Source organism: Schistocerca piceifrons, chromosome 3 (genome assembly GCF_021461385.2).
Source record: "Schistocerca piceifrons isolate TAMUIC-IGC-003096 chromosome 3, iqSchPice1.1, whole genome shotgun sequence".
Taxonomy (NCBI): domain Eukaryota; kingdom Metazoa; phylum Arthropoda; class Insecta; order Orthoptera; family Acrididae; genus Schistocerca; species Schistocerca piceifrons.
The window spans coordinates 108,771,216-108,798,225 of NC_060140.1; the positions used below are offsets into that span (position 1 = coordinate 108,771,216).

General features: G+C 40.6%; 1 protein-coding gene across 1 annotated transcript in view; it reads left to right on the forward strand.

Annotated features, from left to right (window-relative positions):
• The first annotated feature begins 7,450 nt into the window (after nucleotides 1-7,450).
• The window catches only part of LOC124787902 (glycoprotein-N-acetylgalactosamine 3-beta-galactosyltransferase 1-like), a 44,088-nt gene continuing 24,528 nt past the window's right edge, over nucleotides 7,451-27,010 (forward strand). Inside the window, exons 1-2 of the mRNA XM_047254884.1 lie at nucleotides 7,451-8,347; nucleotides 26,495-26,652. Coding sequence (XP_047110840.1) covers nucleotides 7,636-8,347; nucleotides 26,495-26,652 — 870 coding nt within the window. The 5' untranslated portion in view covers nucleotides 7,451-7,635. The remainder of the gene's footprint in view (nucleotides 8,348-26,494; nucleotides 26,653-27,010) is intronic.

The window sequence follows — 27,010 nt, forward strand, 5'->3', positions numbered from 1 at the left end:
CCGGCCGGCTACAAAAGTCATGGCAGCTGGGTGCCACAAGTACTTATACGGTTCCTATGAGGGATGTGGTTATGATGTGGAAAATGGTGGTGCAATTCAAATACCTTTCTTAGGTTCTTCACACGGTTGCCGCTGGGATAAATCTCAGAATGGTATTATCGTCTGGAAAGAAAGATTTACCTATTATCGCGGTACTCACTAAATAACTATACAATAAGCCACACTGAAATAAATCGATTGTCATGTCAAGAGCAGAGCATGCTCTTCAACTGAACGATTGATATGCAGTGCTGACCATTACACCATGAAGACGACATGCAACAAGCGTCAAACTTGCATGAAGTATACTGCATGCTTCGACATGCAGATGATTACCATTTCAGAGCAGGAGCGTCAATCTGGGATTAGAAACGTCATCTACATCATGAACATAAGAGTAAGTTACACGGTGTTTCTTTTTTCCACTAATGTTGTGAAAAAAACGGAACACGTTGAACAATTCGAGATAGGAAGTTCATATCCACAGGACATGTACATTAGTATGTTCAGCAGAAATTATTAACATTTGAACCTTGCCGCGCGGGGTAGCCGCTCGGTCTGAAGCGCCGTGTCACGGTCCACGCGGCTTCTCCCGTCGGAGGTTCGAATCCTCCCTCGAGCACAGGTGTGTGTGTTGTCCTTAGCGTAAGTTAGTTTAAGTTAGATGAACTAATGGGCTCGCCTGGTTGGCCGTGCGGTCTAACGCATGGCTTTCCAGGCGGGAAGGAATGCCTGGTCCACGGCACGAATCCGTCCGGCGGATTTGTGTCGAGGTCCAGTGAGCCGGCCAGTCTGTGGATGGTTTTTAGGCGGTTTCCATCAGCCACGGCGAATGTGGGCTGGTTCCCCTTATTCTGCCTCAGCTACACTATGTCGGCGATTGCTGCGCAAATGAGTTCTCCACGTACGTGTACACCACCATTACTCTACCACGCAAACATAGGGGTCACACTCGTCTGGTGTGAGACGTTCCCTGGGGGGTCCACCGGGGACCGAACCGCACAATAACCCAGGGTTCGGTGTGGGGCGGCGGAGGGGTGAAGTGAACTGCGGTAGTCGTCGTGGGGTTGTGGACCACTGCGGCTGCAGCAGGGACGGAGCCTCTACATCGTTTCTAGGCCCCCGGTTAACATACATAGATTAACATACATAGATTAACTAATGTGTAAGCTTAGTGACCGATGACCTCAGCAGTTTGTTCCCATAAGTCCTTTCCATAAATTTCCAAATTTTTCCAACATTTGAACCGTGTCAGTCCGCGGTTCAAGCTCAACGTCGATATCGAGGCGAGACACCACCCACCGGTAAAATGTGCCTGCGGCTCCCGTTGTTGCTGTAAACCGAAGGTAATGGATCAGTGTAACCCGAGCAGATGTGCAGGGTGCCTCACAGACGTATGCGTGAACCGTACCGTGCAATCACTTAGTTTGAAAGGGGGCGCATTATTGTCGTGACAGAATGTGATGCATCCATCCCCAAAATTGATGCTCGTGTAGGGAAAAAAAAAATGGTTCAAATGGCTCTGAGCACTATGGGACCTGCTGAGGTCATTAGTCCCCTAGAACTTAGAACTAGTTAAACCTAACTAACCTAAGGACATCACAAACATCCATGCCCTAGGCAGGATTCGAACCTGCGACCGTAGCGGTCTTGCGGTTCCAGACTGCAGCGCCTTTAACCGCACGGCCACTTCGGCCGGCTGCTCGTGTAGGACCAAGAGTTTCAGCAGTGCAACAGATCCGTGTGGAACGGTTCACGGAAGGCCGTAGAACGCGACGAGAGGTGTCAGGTTAAACAACCCAGACCATCTCACGAGAAGATCGACACCTCATCCGAATGGCATTGCAGGACGGATCTGCGTCCTCCTCAGCTCTGAAGCAGCAATGCAACAGTGTAACACATAGTACACTATCAGGGGTGACAGTACGTTGCCGTTTATTACGCCATGGTTTACATGCGCGTCGCCAATTCTCCGACCATCATTGACGAATGTGCAGAAACACGATAGTCGGCAATGGTGTACGGAACGTCACTGTGGACAGAAATGGTACCAGATACTGTTTTCGGACAAATCCAGTTTCTGTGTGTCTGAAAATAACGACCGCAGTTTGGTTCGCTTCAAACAGGGGGAGCGGCATCACAGTGACTGCATTCACACAAGACCTACAGCCCCAACTCGAGTCCATATTCTGTGGTGTGCTGTTGGGCACAACCACAAACCACAGTTGGTGCATATCCAGCGCACTTCACCAGTGTGACCTACGTGAATGACATTCTGCGGCCCCTAGCTGTACCCTTTCTGTGTAAGACTGCAGACACCATTCTTCAGCAAGACAATGCACGACCGCATGTTGCTACACTAACATGAGCCTTCTTGGTGTCACAGGATGTCAGCCTTTTGTCTGGCCCGCCAGATCAGCATACTTGTAGCCCATCGAAAATGTGTGGGATATGGTGAAACAACGGGTGCAGCATTATGACTTGGTGCCAACCACAACAGACGAACTTTGGAACCAGGTGAAGGCAGCATGTGTGGCGATACCATAGGACGCCATTATCACCATATATGCATCGATGATATCACACATGGAACAAGTTATCAGGGCCTACTAGTCAACAGGACACATGCTGAACCAAGTTGACTGGAATGCTAATCATTTCTGCAGAACATACTAATGTACATGTGCTGTGAATATGGATGTCGTATCTCTAGTCTTTCAAGGTGTTCTTTTTTCTGAATATGAGTATAATTTAGATATCGTATTTAAATGATGATTGTTGGTGGAAAGATCGCATCATGCCTCGTGTAAGAAGCAGAAACGTTTACCAGCATATACTACCTGATCAAAAGTATCTAGACATCTCCATGCAATGTGGAATTGACTACTAGGTGTCTCGTCGAGAGCTGCCCCCCCCCTCCTCCCACACACACAAGACGGCACAAATGTAATGCTTACAGTCCAAATTACCAGCTACACCATTGAGAGTGTTCCCAGGGGCACTCTATACAAACACTCCACACATTGGGCAAATCTGACGACGACGAATGTAATTTGGCAGTGTTTGTTCTCTTCGGAGCTTCCACACAGGGATATGGCCATAGTGATACTGTATGCAGAACTGGATATGTCTGAAAAGACGACGTGCTGGCACGTCTGTGTTCAGTATTGTCGTGGGCTTGAACACTGCAGGTATGCCTCTCCCCACACCCGTGTCAAAGGAAGTTGCAACATTAACCTCCGTGCTGACAGTCAGTAGTACTGTAGACGTCTTCGCACTGTTCCTGTGGATATTAGGTTGGTGCATAAGTTTGTAATGTTTTTGTTTTGCATATTGCTATCCCAGTTGCTATGCGTGTATCTACTGATTGTCATTTTTATCTACAGTTCCGTTTCTAGGCGCTTCCGCCTGGAACCGCGCTACCGCTACGGTCGCAGGTTCGAATCCTGCCTCGGGCATGGATGTGTGTGATGTCCTTAGGTTAGTTAGGTTTAAGTAGTTCTAAGTTCTAGGGGACTGATGACCTCAGATTTTAAGTCCCATAGTGCTCAGAGCCATTTGAACCATCTGTAGTTCACTGTTGATATTTGAGTTTACATACTGTCATTTAGTCATTTAGAGATAGTGAGTGGAGCTGTGGACGCCAGAAAATGGAGTGCCAAGTGGAGAACCGGCACATTTCCAACATGTCCTTCTGTTTGAGTTCAGTAGAGGGGTGACGGCAGCAGAGGCAGCCAGAAACATTTGAAATGTCAGTGAGGTTAATGCCATCGGACGCAGCACGCCAGGAAACTCGTTTTCTCGTTTTAAGGAGGATTGTATTGACATTTGTGTCTCTCCACGTTCAGGAAGACACTTGAGGTTTGATGAACATCGTTTAAATACATTAAACAGCATTGATCCACGTCAGTGTACTCGAGAACTGGCAAAATTGTTCAGCAGCGACCATTCCACCATCGTGCGACGTTTGCATGCAGTGGGGAAGGTTAAAAAATCGGGTGTATGGGTATCGCATGCTCTACGCCAAAATTGCAAAAATCAGCTGGCGGCTATATATGCATCTCGGCTTGCCCATCATCAATTGGCTCGTGAACAGCACCGACCATTCCTATCCTGTACTGTTACTGGCGACGAGAAATGGTTTCTTTATGCAAACATAAGGAAACTAAAGGAGTGGTTGAGCCCAAACAAAGCAGCAACTCCCCGTACAAAGATCCGCTCGCATCCACAAAAGTTAAAATTGTGTATCATAAGATACACAATATTAACAGCAAGTGTAGTGTAATCCGAGTTGCTTCCCCAAGATGTAACCATCAGTGCTGACATTTATTGTCAACAACTGAGACGTCTTGCAGATGCAATCCAAAAACAACGATCAGGAAGACTGCACGAATTTATGCTACTCCACGATAACACCGGTCGCATTCTGCTAGAATGAAAAACAACACTATACAGTAGTTGGGTTGGTTAGTCATTCCACACCCATTTTATTCACCTGATCTTATGCCCTCAGATTTTCACCTTTTCTGCTCTCTATCCAACAACCTGGAAGCAACTTCCTTTCCAGATGAAAATGCTCTCCGAACATGGCTCGACGAGTACTTCGCCTGAAAATCACGTAATTTCTACAGTCGTGGAATCGAAAAGTTATGCAAGCGTCAGCAGACTGTTTTAAATGTTGAAAGAGAATATATTAATGTTGACTAAAGTCCGTTGTGTGTATCTGTCGTGTTTAAACTTATGGAAAAATGCTACAAACTTGTGCACCAATTAATACGTAAGTACCTCATGTTTCATGGACTGGTCTCAGGCTTGATCTTCACCAGTCGCCTCAATTCTTCTTTGGAGATGTAGTTAGGGTATGTCCTTTACTGACATTTTATAGAATTTTTTATCATTACAGGTAATATTTTTCCAGCGTATTTTATTACGAATTTGAATAAGCTGTGAATAAACGCACTTAGATATCATAAACAAAAGAATATAAGGAAACTGAAGAAATAAAATAGAAAAACCGAGTGAGGTGGCGCAGTGGTTAGCACACTGGACTCGCATTTGGGAGGACGACGGTTCAATACCGTGTCCGGCCATCCTGATTTAGGTTTTCCATGATTTCCCTAAATCGCTTCTGGCGATGGTTCCTTTGATAGGGCACGGCCGACTTCCTTCCCCATCCTTCTCTAATCCGATGAGACCGATGACTTCGCTGTTTGGTCTCTTCCACCAAATGAACCCAACCCTCCTCGTTTCAGTTCGTTCTGTTGCATGATGCGCCTTTCAATACGAACAGTACAACATGTGGTTGTTCCGTGGTTATGAAGACAGAGTAACAGATCTAGGCCTAAATACTAACTGTCGACATAAAGTTTCAAATTCATCTTCATGAGTGTTACCCCTTTGTCACCATATTTTCTTAAACTGTGGAAGTCCATTTCTGATGTTGTGTCTGTATACATAATAAAATTCAGGGCAGAACCAGTTCGCCACTCTCACAGCACTAATGTTTTTATTCCAAAATCTTTTTGTATTAGACAGATAATCGCCCTTTCAACAATACTTGGCTTTCTTCAATAACAAGTTTTTGATGTGGATGAAACGTACTGTGCAATATTTTATGACCTTTACCAACAATGTTTTTTCCCTCCTTCGTTACTGGCAGAGCTATCACTAAAGGCAAGCGGTCTCAAAGAAATAGAGAACAGTATCCCTACTTCATGGGAGACCTGCTTAAATGTCCTTGGACCTGTGGTTGTTGACCTGTCTCTGTATGGTGTCTAAAGTTGTACCAAGCCAGCTCAAGAGCCTGTGGTGGTTGGGTTGTGGTGGGAGCTGCTGTGCATTGGGCGCAGCTGGTATGCATTCCACACTAGCATGGTGCCATCAGCGCCCACTGTGAATATTTGTCGTCCTCAAGCGACTCTCATGACGCTTGGTGTCTAGCAGAGGATTCTCCCATAGCTGTAAGCCCAAATCTCTGTGCCCAGAAAGCAGTGGGGAGAGGTGGTTTGGATGGAGCGGACCTGTTGTAGGCGTCAGGAGGTCCCAGAGGCACTGACAGAGGCCATGCAGCAATTCTGCCAAACTGCGCCCCTATATTGTGTGACTCTGTAGGAGACTAGGAACTTGGCCAGGACTTTGACCTTGGGTGTGGCTGACAGCGTTTTCCACATCCACACGTCAAAGGTGCAGATGGATCGCTCAACTTCACCATTAGAAGCTGGCTGGAATGGCATTATACTCAAGTGCATTATGCTGTTCAGAGAGCAGAAATCCTGAAATATACTGGATGAAGGCCAGTGCCCAAAATTATTGTTTTTGGTGCCCTTCTATGGTAAAGGTGCTTATTGTCTCTTTTGATGTACTATTTGACATTGGAAGCTGGAAAAATGAGGCTATGACGACGAGCCATATCTCTCTGAGGAAGAAGCTGGTGAAGTCCACCTGAACAAGTTCCCATAGATGCTGAGCCTTGGCCAGGTGTGAGACCATTGTGGGGTGCCGGCTGGGTTGAGGCACAGGTCTCATAAGAGCAGGCTGTTCTCTAATGTCATATGTGCCTGTAGGCATGCCACCTTGTGAGGGCCTTCATGCATGTCATCCTTCATTGGTCAGCATGCAGGAAGTATATGGCACGCTGATGCAGTGATGGTGGGATAACCACCCATTAGTCGTCATCGTCCAATGTCAGCATCAGTATTGCCTATGCCATCCAGATCCTATTTTCCAGCACAAAATGTGCACAGAATCCTGGAAGAGAGTGGAGTGAGAGGCATTCTGGCCAACCTTGGTGAATGTATTTCATAAATTGTTTGAGAAATACGTCCTCAGCTGTATCTTTCGCAATTACAGATGCAGTGACAGGGAACTCTTCGTTTTGCATGGCGTTGTCTGTTTGAAAGCACAGTGTTTATCAAGGGTCGAAAGTTGGATCCTGTCTCATAGGTAGTCTGGATTTGGCATCAGCATTAGCCCGTTGTTTGGTCAGCTGATAGTGAATTGAATAATTGTAATTGCTGAGACGTGGCAACAACATTGTAATCATTGTGCTGTTTTTTCTGGAATAGGACCAAACAAGGAAATTAATGGTTTAGGATCCATTATGAAGAGAAATTTTGTGCCATAAAGAAAGGTATGAAATTTTCTGCTGCCAGATATGTGTGTGTGTGTGTGTGTGTGTGTGTGTGTGGAGGAGGGGGCAATATTGGCGAACCAGTGACGTATCCCACAATCTCCAAAGGTTTTTGGATGAATAAATTAATAAACTTATCATAGGCAACCAAAAAAGCGAATCGTATGAACTTCGTGACTTGTGAGACGAAGTTTTGCATAAATTGTGAATTATTTAATTGTGATATCTTTCTTTTGGAATAACTTTGACAGGCGTTGTTTCTTGTCACTTGTCAATTGTCAATGTGTTTGTAAACTTCGAAGGATTCGAAGCTTGTGGAATGTTACCAATTGTGATAAAATCCTTTTTGTGTTTCAGTTTGGCCATTTATGAACTAATATAGAGCTGTGAATATCATTCTGTCATACAGTACATACATTTATGATTTAATAATATTGTAGAGCGAATGCTAACCACAAACTGCCATAATGTCCAGCATCTGCAGCTACAAAAATATTGTGTTCCTGATTGGTTTTCTGATAGGCATGAACATAGCGTTTTCACTAATAAAAATGGAAGAGGATTATACCATAAACAGTTTTTCACTTAGTCTAACTGTTATTCATCCGTACAAAAACTGGTTCAGCAAGAAGTTTTTATCTCGATTTTCAATAGATTATGATGAAATTAGTTACGGAAAAGAGACAAAAGTGTCAGAAGCAGAGTATCTTAATAAGGAAGTGTCCATAATATGTGCTGTTTTTATGAAGAAAGTGCAAAATGCAAAAGCTTTGCAGGACACATGGGGTAAAAAGTGTAACCGCTTAATATTTTTCAGTGCTCGGGAATTTAATGATTTTCCAGTTGTACAATTCAAGCCTAAAAATTCATGGCACTTTTTATGTGACTGCATTCGGCACATATGGAAAAATTATGGCAATCAAATGCAGTGGGTCCTCTTTGTACCTGATGACATGTTTGTCATACCAGAAAACTTGAGATACTACGTGGCTCCGCTTGACTATAGAAACCCCCATTATTTGGGCCATGCTTTGACATTCTGGGGTCAGTTGTACAATATTGGCCAAGCAGGATATGTTGTAAGCAAAGGGGCCTTGAGTGCCCTGGAGTCTAGATTCAATACAACAGAAAAATGTGCCATGGGAGGCAAATACTGGAAAAATGAAGATTTTTATTTGGGTAAGCATTTGAAAATAGCATGAAGTAACAGTGTCTAAAATTCTTTGGTGCCCCTGGAGCACAAAGATAATTTTCCATATGGATGCTATCTTGAAAGACTGAAGCCCTATGAAGTAACAAAAATCTAAACTTTCATATTTTTCCTCCTCCTCCTGCTCATAGCAAAACTTGTTACAATGGTTAAAAGCTTTACTTGCACATAATATATTGGGTGTCCCATTTATGTTGACCGCCTTAAATAACTGTTTGTCCAGATGCAAATTACAAAATGTTTCAAGCAAATGTTCTTTAGCCATCAGGGGGACATCAATCAGCATGATCGCCTTCTTTGTAGTTTTGTTTTTTACAAAGATATGAATAGTGGTATGACTTTTTTAAGTGGCACCCTGTATTTTTTATTCAGTAATTCATTTCCTCTCCTAAAGACCTATTCAAAAATGTATCACAGTGTACCAGTCACTGAAACACAATGTTATTAATTACGTAACACAACGTTGACTTTCAGCCCAGGACTACAAACTCATCCACTTGCTGGATTTGTCAGAAGACAAATGAAAACCAAGTAAAAACATAGGCCTTACACAAAACTGACTTTCACTCTCCTGTACCATTGTACAGGAGTAGAAAATTAAAAGGTGCTCAAAGTGGTGACCTGGACACCGATACACTGGTGCACTCGTTGAATGAAAGAATTATTTACTGCTTCCAGTGTTGCCTGTTGAAGAGAATTACAAGCAAGCACGATACATTCCTTCATGTCCTCTGGAGTTTTTGGAATATCGCGATAGACAACGTCCTTAATGCATCCCCAAAGAAAAAAGTCCAGAGGATTTAAATCAGGAGACCTAGCAGGCCAAGCAACTATTCCTCCTCGACCAATCCATCTGGCAGGATACATTTGATTCAGAACATGACGTGCACACAAGGCATTATGTGCTGGGGCCAGTAATTGTAGTACCAAGCATCCCACACCAGACATTTACTGTCCATTGACGCTGATGTCCTTGTATTTACCTGTCGTTTGTTTGAGAAGGAACGTTCACCGGTAAATAGAACATTGGAGAAGCAGTTCAGTTTGGCGAAGATTTGCTGCTGTGCCCACTGACAGAAGTGTACATGATTCTGGAAATCATTCCCATGCAATTATTGATGTAGGTGTACACGGTAAGGATGCAACTGGTGACTTGTAAGAATGTGATGTTTTAGGAATGCCAATCCTGTGTTCAAGCTGTCATGTGCTCACAAGTGGATTCATAACAGTAAAAGAGAGAACAGTAACTTCGGCAGCTTTGTCTGCACGAGTGCTACGATGATTGCGTTGTTGTGGGTTGAAACTTCCTGTTTCATGAAGTGCCGCAACAAGATGAGAAAACATCCATCGGGAAGATGGGTTCTTGTCAGGATATTGCTCTCTGTACAGTTCCACTGCCTGCATAGCATTTCGCATACCTTCAGCAACAGTAAAAGATATGTTATATTGAAGCAGTTTGTAGGAAGGACAGCCTTTATTGTATGTCTACTCTACACAACAGTATTTTAAAGGACTAAATTACTGTACTAAATGTACCTGTACATAAGAAAGCAGTATTGCAATTACTGTTCTCCTAACTTACATTCCCCATAGGTGAGTTGCATTTCTACCTTGTCTTCGCTGGTGTACATTCTACTCACACAACTCTTCAATTGATAATGGTTGATGGAATGACGGGTGTGCATTCTACTTATGTTTACATTTGTCCTCTGTCACCGTCAGCGCGTGGGTGTGTTCCATTATCCCAAGTCGTGCACTAAGCACTGGGAGTGTCAACGTCAGTGTTGTGTTATGTAATTAATAACATTGTGTTTCGGTGAATGGTACACTGTGATACATTTTTGAATAGGTCTTTAGGAGAGGAAATGAATTACCGAATAAAAAATACAGGGTGCCATTTAAAAAAATCATACCGCTGTTCATATCTTTGTAAAAAAACAGAGCTACAACGAAGGCAATCATGCTGATTGATGTCCCCCTGACGGCTAAAGAACATTTGCTTGAAACATTTTGTAATTTGCATCTGGACAAACAGTTATTGAAGCTGGTCAAGATAAATGGGACACCCTGCATAGCACTTTGTTGTTCACAAGCATGGTTAAAACTAAAAAAGGCCCATTACAAATATTATTTAAAACCTTGTCTTAACTGAATCTCAGATAAGATTGCATTGTGTATGCTAAAATGCAAGCCATATTTGGTACATGAATATTATTAATTCACAATCCTCGTGTGAATATCTACAGTATTTGTAGGAACAGGGCCTTTTATAACTCCCACTGCATATTCTTACAATATTTTTTATTAATATTAACACACAACTTTTCAAAAGAGATTGTAGCATGTATTTGTTGACTGTAGAGCGAAAGCCTTTCTTCATCTGCTGCTTAATGAAATATAAACATTGTACATCAGACATTTTTGTACTAGTTCTCCATACATATGGTTGGGATCTTTATACAAAATGTCAAATTTTAAAGTGTGCCATTGATGCTTTCCTTTGGCACAGTGTCTACATTTTTCTCAGAAAGTCTTCACTTATTTCTTAAACAATGGAGAATCCAGGATGGAATGTAACAATACCAGAGAAGGAAAGTTGCTACTCACCACATAGCGGAGATGCTGAGTCGCAATAGGCACAATAAGAAGATTCACACAATTAAAGCTTTCGGCCATTGAGGCCTTTGTCAGCAGTAGACACACACACACACACACACACACACACACACACACACACACACACGCAAGCACGCAAATGCAACTTGCACACACGTCTGCAGTCTCAGAGGCTGAAACTACACTGAGCTCTCTGAGACTGCAGACGTGTTGCGTTTGCGTGAGAGAGAGAGAGAGAGAGAGAGAGAGAGAGAGAGAGAGAGGGGGGGGGGGGGGAGAGGGGGAGAGAGAGAGAGAGAGGGAGAGAGAGAGAGAGAGAGAGAGAGAGTGTGTGTGTGTGTGTGTGTGTGTGTGTGTGTGTGTGTGTGTGTCTACTGCTGACAAAGGCCTCAATGGCCAAAAGCTTTAATTGTGTGAATCTTTTTATTGTGCCCATCGCGACTCAGCATCTCCACTATATGGTGAGTAGCAACTTTCCTTCTCTGGTATTGTCACTTATTTCTTATTATGACATTCATTTACTAAAACAAGTGAAATAGCAAAGAAGTGCTCGACTTAATGAAGTTAAGTGATCACCCGTATTTGAATCAACTAAGCATTTCTGTAATCGTTCAAAGTGAATCTTATGTGGTTTCCTTTGTGAGACCCCAACTGAAAGCTTCCTTTCACATGTAATCATTGCATTGCAAAACCTATTAATTTTAGTGCAGTATACTGGGTTTTAAGCTGTCATTTTTTGATTTGAGACAATATTGTTAACAGATCAGTCTTCCTGCAAGGACATAATTATTTGTTTACCTTCACCTATAAATGTGTCACTAAACTTGTGGCATTATTGATGGGTGTTTGTTTATATGCTGCAAAAGTATAGTGGTAGAAGTTCTGTTAATTTGGAATCTGCCAACATTGTTTATCACCAATGTTTACATTATGCTTAACTGTCTGTTGTATGCTACCTTTTATTCCATTTCTGTTGCCATACTTGTTTTATAGCTCAAGTCCATTTATTTGCAATGTGAAATGCGCCGACTGCAACAAGTTCCTGTGTGAACCTTCGTCACTTTCTCCCTTTCCTATGCTAGTCACAATTGTTGTGCAAAAAGAGCAACTTTTGGCAACTTTTCATATGATCTCGAATCTCGCTAAATTTTGCTTCATTGTCAGGAGAAAGTAGTATGTTGATTCACACTTCTAGAACCATACTCTTGGGCTATTAATCGTAAACATAGTGGTGCACAAAGCTCTTCTTTTATTGTATATCACTAGTGTTGGATGAGCTCCTTGATGACACTTTTGCACTTACTAAATGAATCTGTGACCAAATGTAGTGCTCTTCTTTAGACCTTCTCAATCTGTTGTGGATGTGTGTGTTGTCCTTAGGTTAGTTAGGTTTAAGTAGTTCTAAGTTCTAGGGGACTGATGACCACAGATGTTAAGTCCCATAGTGCTCAGAGCCATTTGAACCAATCAATCTGTTGTATCTGAAAAAAAATCCCAGACTGGGGATCACTTGGCAAATATCAGTCAAATAGGGATTTTGTATGCTACCTCTTTCATGGGTGGAAATACACTTCCTGTTAATTCTTCCCATCAATCTGTCGTTCAGTATGTTAGTATTATTTTGACAAATTTATGACTGTGTGTCATTTAGCCACAGATTCATTGAAATTCTAATAAGTTAACCATTCCTTTTTATTGCTGCATTATTATGTAGCATGTTCCACATCCACATTTTAATCTGCAAACCACCGTGAGGCACATGGGATAAGGTACGTCCCATTGTAACAGTTACTAGGCTTTCTTTCTGTTCCATGGATTATGTTTACAGTTTCTCACTGTGAAACAAAATGTTTCCATGAACACTTTCTTCAGTAGGCATATATGGTGAGTTTGGAATGGAAACCTGTACCTGAAAAGATGCTGTATTCTCACTGGAAGAGCACCAGTTAGGTTATGCCACCGTGCAGAAATACATCTTATTGACTAGCTGATAAACTGCCTACATTGTAATACTGGCCAGCTAAAGTATCACATATCACCTATCTTCTAGCCTGTAGTTTAATTGAGAAACTCTTTTATGTAACAGGAGGACTCCTAAGCAGATGTGAATTCACTTTGTGTTTAAAAGTAATTTTGTTATTCATTACATCCTCATCATCACTGTATTGGTGGTAAAAGACTTTTATGCGAGAATACCTCGCTCCTTTCTCTGCCACTCTAAGGCTGAGTGATGGATAGTGTTAAGTCGTTTCTCCTGCATAGTGCATCAAAATCTTTCATGAATGCTACTGATGTTTTTGAAAAGTGAATAGGCTAATTGTTAATAACAAACTTCTTAAGGTTGTAAAGTACTGTGAGGCTGTTGCAGGTATGCCAACAGTTTAAAGAACTAGTGGAAGGAGTAAAGGTAGCAGCTCACCATTCAGTTGTGAAGCTGAGCAAGACTGAGAAGATACTTTCCGCCTAGATTAGAACTGTGCACTGGAACAGGATCAAACCCAGAACTTTGCATTCATAGGCAGTTCTCTTACCAACTAAGCCATCCAGGCATAACTCCCAACTCAGTCTTACAACCTGACTTCAGCCAGTATAAAACTATTTTCAGGAGTTTCATCTCCAACTGTGGGAGACATCTTCCAAGGTAAGACATCACCTGCATCAATTGCTAGAAGGCCCCACATTTATAGAGCTGCATAGGGCACACCACTATTTGTCAAGTGATGCTGATAGTGTTATCATCTCTGGCTGGTGCCATCATTCTCAGTTAAAACTAATCAATTGTCATTTTGTTGGTGCAGAGTCATCATCCTTGTTTTATGTAACCTAACAGCCTCTTCTTTTCCAGTAAAATTATGATGGTATTTATGAATCTCTATGGCTCCTCTAGGTACATGCGTATTACAGTTTGTTCTCTTTGCCAAAGTGCTCATCTTGCTGAATTTTATTTTGTGGTATCCATCACAGAAAACAGGTTCTGCTCCAGCAGAAATGTCAGTATTTTCCAGATGGCAGTTCATTTGTGTTCGGCTAAGTGGGTGTTAACAGTCCTTTTTGTTGCCCACCACTACATAGAATTTTATACACCCCCAGGTGTTGCTATTGGATCCCATACAACTTTTTTCCATTCTTAAGCATTCTTTTACCTTGGTGGGTCTAAGGATCATCTCAACCCCATGCTTGACCAACACTTTTGTGGGGCAATCTTAATTTTGTTAATAAGCAAGAAGAAAAATTCTCAGTTGGTGACTGTTGTTCCTCATTAGTCCTTGCTACCTCTCTTCGTGGACAGTGTGCTCAATCCACGTTCTTACTGTAGTAACCATTTTTCCTGAAACCTGACCGTAAGTGATTCAACTCATATTTTAAATAATCCCATTAACAATTTCTATTAGTTCTATCCACCAGTGGTTTTAATGAACCTATTTTTTTGTTTAGGGTGATGTTTGAATTCCTTATGGAGGTTCTGATCAGTGTGTGTAGCTTTCCAGTACTCATTATAGCCCAGAGTCCCATCCACTCATTATATTGCTGATACAGCCGAGAAATAAGATTCAGCCCAAAAGTTCATTTTGCTATGGAGAATGAGAGCAATGGGGTACTTAATTTTTTGGGTGAATCTTTCATCTAGTGGATAAACAGGACTTTGGGACATGATGTGTACAGGAAAGCTACACAAACTGATCCCTACCACCATAAGAAATCCAGCCATCATGCAAGACCAAAAAAAAAAGAGATGCCATTGAAACCTTGGTGGACAGGCCTAATAAAGTTTGCAAGGCAGTTTATTTACAAGTTGAATTGAATCACTTAAAGCCAGCTTTCAAGAGAAATGGATCTTCCAATAAAGAAGTGGATCAAGCACTCCATCCAAAATAAGAGGAAAGACTAATGAGAAACAGCAATCGCCAACTGGAAATGTTTTCCTCCCATTTATTAACAAAATTTTGGATCAGACTGGAAAAGTGTTGGCCATGTACAGGTTTGAAACGACCGTTAAACCCACCTAGAAGATAAGAGTGCTTAAGAATCGAAAAAGGTGTATGACATTGACTGGCACCATCTAGAATGTATAAGATTCCATATAGTTGTGGGCAGGTATACAGTGGAACCATTTCCTCATAGCTGACTACAAAAGTCACTGCCATCTGGGACACATTGACAAACTGGCCATAGCAGAACATGTTACCTGTGATGGAAACTAAAATTCAGTGACATGAGCATTTCACCAGAGATAACACATTATCATATGTGCATGCTTAGAGAGGCCTAAAGGTTCACACATGCCATAATAATTTTAATACAAAAGAAGATAATGTTACTTAAGATAAAATAGAGATATCGACTTTGGACCAACAGAACAATGATTGATTACTTTAAATAAGAACAATGGCGCCAGCCAGAGATAATCACACACTCAGCATCAGGTGACACATGGTGGTGCCCTATATGCTATTCTTTAAATGCTTAAATACGGGGGCTCCTCAATGTAGTTCAGTTACTGTTTTACTCCAAAAATGCCTCGTGCAATTGAAGATGAAATATCGACCATGGCCTTTCAGCCCGGAAGTTTTACCTGAAGCAAAACTGGCCATAAAGCTTACATTGTATAGTTCTAAGTCTTGTATATGCACCCATCAGTGACTCAGTGCGTCAACTGCATGGTGTGTTGTTACCTCCACACCTTCCATTATTTGCATTCCAACAAGAACAACTGTTTTAAGAGTTTTCTATACTAGGTTCTGTAGTGGGTACCACATATTATCATTAATGCGCAAGTCTCTGCAACAAACTTGTTTTCCTCAGTGACAGGCTACCCCAGAATATGATGCCGTAAGACATTAGTGAACAGAAACAGGAAACATAAGTCAACTTTTTGACATTTTCATCTCCAAAATCTGATGTTATCTGGAACAAAAACCTTACAGAATTTAATCATTAAAGAACACCTGTACCATTTGATTTCCAGTTAAGTTCTTACCAAAATCAATATAAATTTAGAATTATGTGCTTCATTTATTGATTTACGCACATGCGTTGTTTGTAGCCTACTTATGTGATCAACACTTGTGTGGTACAGAATTGCAGGCAATGTGTTGTATCTAAGTTCATTGATAGTCTGTTTGCAGAATACCAGTTATTAATATCCAAGTAAATTTTATTTAAATTTTCAAAATTATCATTTTTAAAAAGATACACACAATGCACATTGCTGATTTTGCTCTGTACATGATTTATAGTCTGTTATACAGAGGAACCTGTTGCAATAGCTAACATATCATGTAAGAGAACTGTACATAAAGTGTACCTCTCATACTGTTCAGGTCTGGTTTTTTCAGTTGATTTTATTTAGTGAAAATTGTAACTTGATACTGGCTGAAAATATATATCATCAATATGCCATTTTCCCCCTCTAATCTCCTCCCCCTTTCCTTGCATTCTCTACTTCTTTCATTCTTCCTCCCTTGCCTTGTCTCTCCTTCTGAGCTCCAACACATCTGTTACATTGCATGTATGTGTGTTTATTCGGAGAGGGGCATCTCACTCACATATATATTCACTTCCATTTGGTTGTCAATGATTGTACCAATTTAGATTTTTTTATTTGCTGTGGCAGGTTTATTACTAACATAATTTGTGTCTCCATTACAGCATTTTAATTGGTAGTAACATCCTTGATGTGGGGAGGAGGTGCACCATGTTTGCTGCCTGGCAGAAGTCCAGTTAGCTGCATACCTTTATGCTTTTGGTGAGGGGAGACTTTCAGACTGTGGTGGCATTACTGCTGTTAAATTTTATTGTTTTGCATGCATTAACTGTGTGTGCCTTCACATTCACTTATGCATGCTCTGTCACTTATTTGTTTTTTACTGTTGTTTGTTTCCTGCACTCATAGAATTTATAACTCCTAACATGCTTTCTGTCACTCATTGAAATGATGCTGGGTATTATTTGGATCTCGCTATCTTGATATTTACTTATGTAGGGAATTAAAAGTAAATAATGACGGCTTCTTGCCAATAAAATTTGTTTCACACATGGAATATAATTTGGCATTTGTTCACGTCATGATTTCTAATATTTCTTTTTGTCTTTTATGTACAAGGTAAAACCTAACTCCACCAACAAAATTTCAGAGATCGTCCAGGAATATTTTTGGTAAAAATCTAGCTCAGAGCCACCGGAATATTTATGTGTTTTCTGCTGCAGTATTGTCAGTACTTGCCATGAGTAATGATGAGAAAGAAAGAGGGTGTGTCAACTCCTGGGTTTATGCAACCAATGAGAGACCAGTGGACAGACAATGTGTTTTGAAGGAATATTGTCACATTCTCACATCAGTATATCACAAGCTCTGAAACTGTAACACATTTGGAAGAAACAGCAAATAGTTTAAGCTATTAGATCCCAACCTAACCAGAATCTCATAATTCATGATATATTCGGAAGAAACAAGTATACGTGACAACAGATATTATTAATGTAATTTTTGCTATTAAAATTGTCATATTGCAACCTAACCTAAACTTTGGACTAAGCCACAACTCAGTCTATTACCAAATGTAAGGTTTTTTAGCTTTCATATTCATTGATGTAGGCAACTCGTAATCAAACGGTCACATTCAAACCAAACTAGAACCTCTTAATTTATGACATACTTGGAAAAAGAGCAGTCAAATATTTGTGTCAGTGGAGATTATCAATCTAATTTGTTCTCTTGGGATCCCGTCTGAAGACATCCTCGACTATCACGCCATATTCGGAAAAAAAAGTTAGCGAGATATTAGTGACAAGCAAAATTATGAGTTTCATTGCTACGCAGATGTGAAATTAATAATCTTGCTTGTCATAAATATTCAGCTACTGCAATTGAAACTGTGGTATTAAGTCCAAAACTAATCACATCCTCATAATTCGTAACATATTCATAAAAAAAAACACACACAATAAAATATTAGTGACAATAGTGAAGATCAAACATTGGAAAATCTAGGATGGAATGTAACAGTATTATGAAAAAGAAAGTTGCTACTCACCATATAGCGGAGATGCTGAGTCGTAGATAGGCGCAACATAAAGACTGTCTCAAATAAAGCTTTCAGCCAGTAAGGCCTTTGTCAACAACACACACACACACACACACACACACACACACACACGCGCGCGCTCAAACACAACTCACACCCATGACTGCAGTCTCAGGCAACTGAAACCACACTGCGAGCAGCAGCACCTGTGCATGATTGGAATGGCAATGGGTCGGGGGGGGGGGGGGGGGGGGGGGGGAGGAGGGGGGAGGTTAAGGAGGAGGGTGGGTCGGGAAGGGGGTGAGATAGTATAGTAGGGGTGCCGGATAGTGAAGTGCTGCAGGTTAGATGGAGGGGAGGGGGGGCAGTCCAAAAGGAGAAAACTAAAAAGTCTGGTAGTGATGGTGGAATGACGGCTGTGTAGTGCTGGAATGGAAACAGGGAAGGGACTGAATGGGTGAGGACAGTGACTAACGAAGTCACGTTAGCCATTGTCCTCACCCATCCAGCCCCTTCCCTGTTCCCATTCCAGCGCTACAGAGCCATCATTCCTCCATAACACCCAGTCTTTTTACTTCTCTCCTTTTCTGCTGCCCCCCCCCCCTCCCAACCTCTCCCCTGCCCTCCATCTAACCTGCTGCACTTCACTGTCCACCACCCCTACCATATTATCCCTGCACCTCCCCGACCCAGCCTGCTCCAGTTGCCACTCCCATCAGGAACCAGTGCTGCTGCTCGCAGTGTGGTTTTTGTTGCCTGAGATTGCTGTCGTGTGTGTGTGTGTGTGTGTGTGTGTGTGTGTGTGTGTGTGTGTGTGTGTGTGTGTCGTCTATTGTTGACTAAGGCATTACTAACCGTAAGCTTTATTTGTGGCAGTCTTTTTGTTATGCATATCTGCGACTCAGCATCTCCACTATATGATGAGTAGCAACTTTCCTTTTCATAAATATTGTGACTCTAGTGAAGGATAGAATCATTTCTATTTTCGCACTAGAAATTCATTGTCTCTGTTCTCGCCTCTCGTTGGTTACTTGAAGCCATTAGCTAAGAGAAAGCAATGCGTTGCCACACTATGAGCATTAGAGCAACCCCACTATGACTGCCACTGGCTCTGATTTAGACTTCAGCTAGTATTTTCCGATTATTGTGGTATGAGGGACCTTTGATCTCTGGTGGCTCATGACAGCATAGCCTAATTGTATTTTGTTTGACTTCTTACCTTCATTTGTCTTTGTATCTGTGTTGCACTGAAAATATCTGTAAAACATTGCAAAAATCAGAGGTAGACTCTGTGTGTCATGTTTGGAAACAAATGTGTTCCATCCACTCATATTACTTTATGCTGACAACAGTAACACCCATGTTACTGTTCACCCTCAAGCATGCATTCAGTACACCTCTGTTCCGTCTCAGGCTTGTTTTTCTGGCAGTGTTAGTTGTATGGTAATAGTAACACACGTCAATGGGGATAAGTTTTCTGATGGAGAACTGGCTGATATGTGCCTTGTATGTAGATTCACTTAATGGAAGAATGGGATAATAACGCTATACTGAGCAGTTCGTGCAGCGACAGCAATCACATCATAGTACATTGCACCTGTAGTATTTGCCTATGAGACTCACTCAGAAAATGTACCTAAACAGCCTGTAAGATTTATACTGGAATTGAATCCATCCTATATATTTATACCTACAGGTTTTTAAAGTAGAATAGTATTTGTGTGATCGTTTCCTAATGTATTAATCACTTTGGTAACATATTTCAATGGCATTGTTTATTTTTCATTACATTACAAGGTCTTGTGTTAGTTGTATGGTTGGCTTCCTGTCAACAGAAATTTCATTTTCTCCATTTGCATTTGACCAATTGTGTGGCAATAGTTTTCAGTGCACGAAATGTGTGATAATTCCAGATATTTAGAGAAAGTCTGGAACTTATCTATCAGTGTAACACAATATATTAATCCCAGAGTAGATATAAGGTAGAAAATAAAAGCAAATTGTAACTAACATGTGAAACATAAATGATAATGATAATCAGCTGTGAATATTCCGTTAACTGAATGACTCAACAGAACTATTTTTTTTTTTTTTTTTTGAGAAAAGGGAGAAATGTTTGCCAGATTCTACTGAGTGCAACATTGATTTTGTTGAGTGTGGTGACACAACAACAAGCCTCTGGACTTGCATTTGGGCAGTTGGTGTTGCAAATATCCATCTGTTCCTCCAGACATACGTGTCCCATGCTTCACCTAAACTGCTAAAGGCAAATGATTTATTTGAAAACCCAAGCTTGTACTCCTTCTCAAATGACTTAATCATAGCCACGATATTAAACCTTCATCTTTCTTCCCTCCTTTTCAGTCCTTGGCTGAAATCTTTCTCGTGAACTGCAGTAGTTTACCAAAGCATAAACTACAAGATTCATCAAGCAACAACAGGTGCATATTGCCCAACTTGCATACTCTCATATTACATATGTTTATATTTAGAGGAGAGTGTTAAAGAATAGTCTTCAGAAAAATGGAGGGATGTCTGTCAATGCAAAAAGGTCCAAGTGCATTATATTTGTATACTAGCTGACCCGGCAAACTCTGTTTCGCCTTAAAGCCAATAAATAATCAGGTTTTGGATTTTAAGTTCAATTTTTTGTTAGGAAATACAAATAAAAAAATTAAGTATTTTAATGATTCTTTATTCTTTATGTTTTTTGGTGCATAGCTTCCACTCTTCAATTAAGTACCTTGTGATACACGACATTTTGTTTTATTATCAGGCACAAAAACAAACAATGCAGATGGTCTTCCGACCCGTAAACATGGCACATATAATTGACCATGTGAAAAACATGGATATTCCAGATTTAAACCACAAACTTTCAAGGATTGGCCTTGTGATTTGTTAATGGTCATGTCAAATGCAAGACAGATCAGAAATTGAAGTCTTTTAAACTCAAACGGCATATCAGTTGGGATCATCGGGATCCTCGGAATGAGAACTTTCTCACCTTCAAATTTTCCTTTGAGTATAATTGCGTAAATAATGTTGTTCATCAATTTACTTACCACCAAACACGTACCGTTGCACAGTTTTGGTTGGTTTGTGTTTCGAAGCATGATTACTACAGAGCCAACTTTTAGGCATAAATTGTGCGGTGGTAAGCCAGGCACATCCAAGGAGTTTAAAAATTCAATTGGATAGTTGGTGGCTTCAACTACATTTGTTACAAAGTCAATAGATTTGAATGAATGCATTTCACCAATGATCTCATTCTGAATTATGTAGTTTAGGTCATCTGCATCTTTATTCTTAGCCGCTAAAATTGCTCGCTCACTCAACCATTCCTTACTTTTGTAGTTAGTAATGATGTCTGGGAATACTTTGTTGATAAGTTCTTCTTTCAATGAGACAAAGTTACAGAAATTATGAGGAAATTAAATCAATCCGCTCGATTCTTCGACAGGTACTCGATCATTACTGATAGTCAGCAATTGCTCAGAGAAATCTTCAGCAGATGTATCATTAAGCAATGCAACTCTCATGTTTGTTGTCAGCTGAGGTTTCTTCACATAGCGCCATAGATTCGATGATTTGAGGCAAGCATTTATTTTGTCTGCAGCCGTAGATCTTGGAAGTACTGGCAGTGTTTGGCGGAAATTGCCAGACAGTAAAATCATTGCTCCTCCAAAACATCTCGAGTTATTGCGTGGATCTTTCAGTGTTCGGTTAAGTGCCTCTAATTCACGTTTATGCACGATTGTGTATTCGAATGATATATACTGATAACCACAGATGTTTAGCTGTCATTTGCGTTTTTGTTATACCACGTTTTATAGTGACATTTGCGTTTTGTTATTCCATGCCAGATGCATTTTTGTTATACCACATTTTATAGCGGTTGAATAGGATAAAAAGTATCCTATGTCCGCCTCCTGGTTCTAAGCTACCTCTCCACCAATTTTCAGCCAAATCGGTCCAGCTGTCTTTTAGCTGACATTTGCGTTTTGTTATTCCATGCCAGATACGTTTTTGTTATACCATATTTTATAGTGGTCGAACGGGATAAAAAGTATCGTATGTCTGTCTCCTGGTTCTAAGCTACCTCTCCACCAATTTTCAGCCAAATTGGTCCAGCCGTTCTTGAGTTATAAATAGTGTAACTAACACGACTTTCTTTTGTATAAATAAATGATGTAATTTTTTAGTTGCAGATGAAGTAAGAGTGAACACCAAGGTAGAAGATTTGAATGCAACATGTCAAGAGTATGGAATGAAAATGAATTAGAATAGTCATTGGGAGATTGAAAAGGGAGGTAATTATAATAATAGGGCAGGACAAAATTGAGCAAATAAAATAGTTCAAATACCTTGGTGGTGTGGTCAAGAACAACATGATTTTAATTCAAGTAATAAAAATCAGAATTAACAATGGTCAAGAAAAGTATGTAACCAGAAGAAAAAACTGATATGTCAGAGAAAGCCTGGTCTTTTTTTTTGTGGAGTATGGTGTCATGTGAGGCTGTACACACATCAACAAAGCTTTGTGTCAGGCCTTTTTTTTCGAAATTCATGGACCAGGAAACAAAAAAATAGTTCTGGGGCATGCATATATATGTAATCTGTTTCCCATGGGGGTTTTTCGCAACTCTCTTGAGCAATGTCAGCATGTAACGGAACATCCACTTGCTCAGAAGCAGACGAATCGGTTGTGGTTTTTCCCTCACTAACTATGAGAGGTGTACAGTGGCCCCATATAATGCCATGGCAGAGCATTACTCCACCAACACCTTGTTGCACAGTGCTCGATGCATTTGATATTCCTCGATTGTCTCGCAACGCCTTGTGTAAGATTGTCAGCATACAAACAGATCTGAGTTTCTCTGTAAACTACACCCGACACCAGTACTGGGGTGTCCATTCTGCACGATTTCTTGCCCGAATGTAACAGAATCCAAGGTGGTAGAGTGTGTGTGACATGGTGCTCGCCATGGTTGTTGGTAATGCATGCAATTGTCTCCTAATGGTTTGATGCAATACATGCTGATTTCAGTTCTGGAGCTCTCAGTCCATGGTTTATTTGACTCAAAAGTCTTAAATATTGATCATTATGTGCACATGTTGAAAAAGGACAGCCCGTGCAATGTAAGTCATCCACATTACCTGCCAGTTGGAACGAATTCCATGTCCACATCTCATCAGTGCAACATTTAGCATCTTCCCTGGTTGAGAAGCCTTCTTCAGGTAATGTGATGATGTGTGCCCAATCATTGGTCCCAGCTGTACTGTTCCAAAGACATCCTAATGCATCTGTACTGGTGCTTTACTTTCAGCTGAAATGCTGCAGTCCATTCGAGTGAGGTGCTCATGGTAACTATGTGTGTATGTATTCACAATCTATGTCAAGAGCGACCTTCCAGTCGGCACACGAAGAGTCCCAGTAGCAACATACCTGCACGACACATTGTGGTGATGCAAACCGTTTGTTTACATGTGTGTAAATTTCCAGTAAGGAAGGAAGGTGAAATAAAATAAGATTTTTTAAATGATGTCATGTTGATTTTACCTGTTGCTGTTTTTATTTTACTATTGCAATTTCAACATTTGTGCCATTTTCAACCAAAAGAAGCTAAAAGCAACATAATATCATTTTAAAAATTTATGGAAGATGTTGACTCATATTACAAGAAAGTATAAATTAGAATATTTAGATGTGGAGGAAGTTTGAGAAGATAATCTGGACAGAAAGAAGTACTGAAATGAGTTGGTGAATTTAGAGAAAGGCGGGAATGAGAAGAACTGTGTAGGAAAGTGCCTAAGGAGACAATGGCCATTTAATAGATACTTTGGATGGAATGATCAAAAGAAGAAAATGGGAGAAAGTAAAACATACATAATGGTGGAATGGAACTGCAACATAGTTGTGAAATGTTATGAAGATGGAGAACCACCAAACTGGGATTGCTGGACAGAGCAAATTCCATCCACCTGAATATGCAGCCAATGTCTTAACCACTGCACTGTCTCATGTGATTGATTCTGATTCTACATTGTTCTTTAATTTTTACACAGTGTGCTCCAAATAACTTATAATATAAAACACAATTTTGTACTTCATCACTGCACACAAAAATAATGCTGACTTCTAGGTCACAAACATGTTACTATGCGCCATGTACATGTTCATGTCCCCCTCTTAGTCTACCTGAAAAACGTAGTCAGCAACCCGCCCCCCCCCCCCCCCTCCCCCTCCTGCCCCGCTGATGATGAGTAATGTCTTGACTCAGGAGAATGGCAAGGCATTGCTATCACACACTGTAAAGCTTGACAATATTATTGCCTTCTATAAACATTACATTATGATCATGCATTGTAATGTGATAGGATAGTGTAGTTATCCCCTTTCATTATTAACCATTACTCCATACCCTCTAAGTGATCTTAAATTGGGTAGTAAGTGTTGCTTATGCAATATATTACATTTGTACAGTTTCTGCTGCAGCGATGCTTAAGATTTTGTGTTTTAGTAATTCATTATATAACTAGGTTTTTAACTGCTGCTTAGCCGATAGATGCAGATATCACATATCTACCACATGTCTCCACCTCCCCCCTCTCACTGTCTGTCCATCACCTCATCCCTCCATGTCTGTCCATCACAACCTCCCCCCTTTCGTCACCCCATCATCACCTCCGCAACAATGGGAGGTTGATGGTTTTTACCCGCACAGTATTTCTTCTCAAATTGTAAGTAATATGTGTACCAGGTTTTGTAGAAAGCAGTCTAGAGACTTAGGTAGAGATGTTGAACATATCTTTATGTGACATGCACTGTACACATGTATGTTCTATGCTCTGCTGTTTTGCACCATATCATATCAGAGAGAAAGTGATATTCAGCCGTGTCTCTGTTTCTTATGTCCCAAAACGAGTTGTTAAAATTATGCACCCACTGCAGACCTGGTTAACACACTCAACAGCACCATAAGAGAGGAACTGAACTTCATGCTTTATATTACAACCAAATATAAGAAATTAATACTGACGGGTCATTTTTGTACATTTTTACATCACACCTTCTCGTCTCCATCACATCCCTAGAGATAGTGGGCAATCTTAGTCCCACACTATTTGTATATGGTATGTACATGTATGTACGTAAGAAATTTGGTTGAAATTGCACCGGATGTTCCTGAGTTTATGGTTCAGTGTCACCCTCTTTTCATTCTCACCCCAATGGAATATAGGTTGTTCTTAACCCACAGTGGTTTTTTTTCCCCTCCAGGTAATAATTAACAAGTAAACTCATGAATCTTTACAGAATCAAACTCCTCTGTATAAATCAGCTTCAAACTTCTGATTGCTTTACAAATGAGTTAATGTGTTAAATATACGTAAAGCTTGCGTGCGAAATCATGTTAAAAGTCTCTTAAGTACTCTCACTATTAATTAATGTCTGAGTACTTAGCTCTCCGTTTTAAGAAAACCTAGTCTTTCATATGACTCAGTGTTTATGACATCCTGTACCTGAAGTATGTTTCTTACAATGTCCAACTCCACGTGCATCCTCTCTCTGTCCATCTCCTCCTTTCCCCCTCTGTGTCAACCTCATTTACCCCCCCCCCCCCCCCTCTCTTCTCTCACTCTCTCTCTCTCTCTCTCTCTCTCTCTCTCTCTCTCTCTCTCTCCCTCCCCCTCTCTGTCTGTCTGTCTGCGTCCTCCTCTCTCTGCCCATCTCCTTTTCTCCCCTCTCTCTGCCCATCTCCTTTTCTCCCCTCTCTCTGCCCATCTCCCCCTTCCCTCTCTTTCATCCATCTCCTTTCCACTCTGTCTCTGTCCATCTCCTCTTCCTACTCTCTGCTCATCTCCTCTTCCTACTCTCTGCTCATCTCCTCGTCTTCCCTCTCTCTGTCCATATATACACCACCCCATTTTCTTCCCCACCGACTTAGTTAATTCTGCTTGTAAAATATTGTTCTGATATGACTACCACTACCCATTACCATATTGTGCACATCATCAATGTTTTCATTTTTGGTTGCAGTTTTAGCTCATTGTTAATGTGTTCTCTTCAAGAATACTGTGGCACATTTGAATTCTGCCACATATTTTCTAACTGTTGAGAAAGGACAAACAGATTTATTATACCTTTCCTGGAGAAATTCCTTCAGTTATGACCAGTTAAAAAGCAGAAAGAGCCTTTCACTTGTAGTTTAACATGCACAATTTTGAAACATTTTGACAGATTAAAATTGTGTGTCACAGTGTATTGGTCACATTCTATCTGCTTGCTTGTGAAATATATGAAATGCACCTAACAAACATTCATAATAATAGCAGTTTTTTTTGCAATTTTGTTGTATTTTGAACCATCCAAAAGCCAACTATTACTTTTGTCTTTATTTTCTTTCTTGTTTTTTTTTCTGTCTTTCCACCCCATTGTTGTAGATAAATATTAATGTTTTTTAAAAAATTTAGGAAAGCACCTGGGAGAACTTGGAATAACCCCAGAGGACACAAGAGATAGCCTAGGGAGAGGAAGATTCCATGGTTACAGTTTTAACCAGTTACTGTTCCGAGGGAAGATCTCAACACTCGGTAGCTATTGGAAAAGGAGTGTCTTCCCAGTTCATGAGGTATGATTGAACTTAAAATAGTATCAGTCTTGCAATAGTCTCTCTTATTATCGGGCATGCAATAGCCACCTTTCTTTACTAAAATTCTTCCTGTTTTTTTTTTAATCCCATTCTGCTCCTTCACATCTTACATTGTTGATTTCGTACAACTATTCTCATATTGCTGGAGGAAAACAGATCCACCACCACCATCACCATAACAATAACAACAACAACAATCCAAACAACTGAAGACTTTTGTGTATGTGTCACTTCATTTATTTCTCTTCATTTGTTCTCTTACCATACAATCTCTACTTTTGTTATCTTTTGTCTTCTTGTGAGGCTCAGTTCTTTATATTTCTTGTTAAGCTGTTTT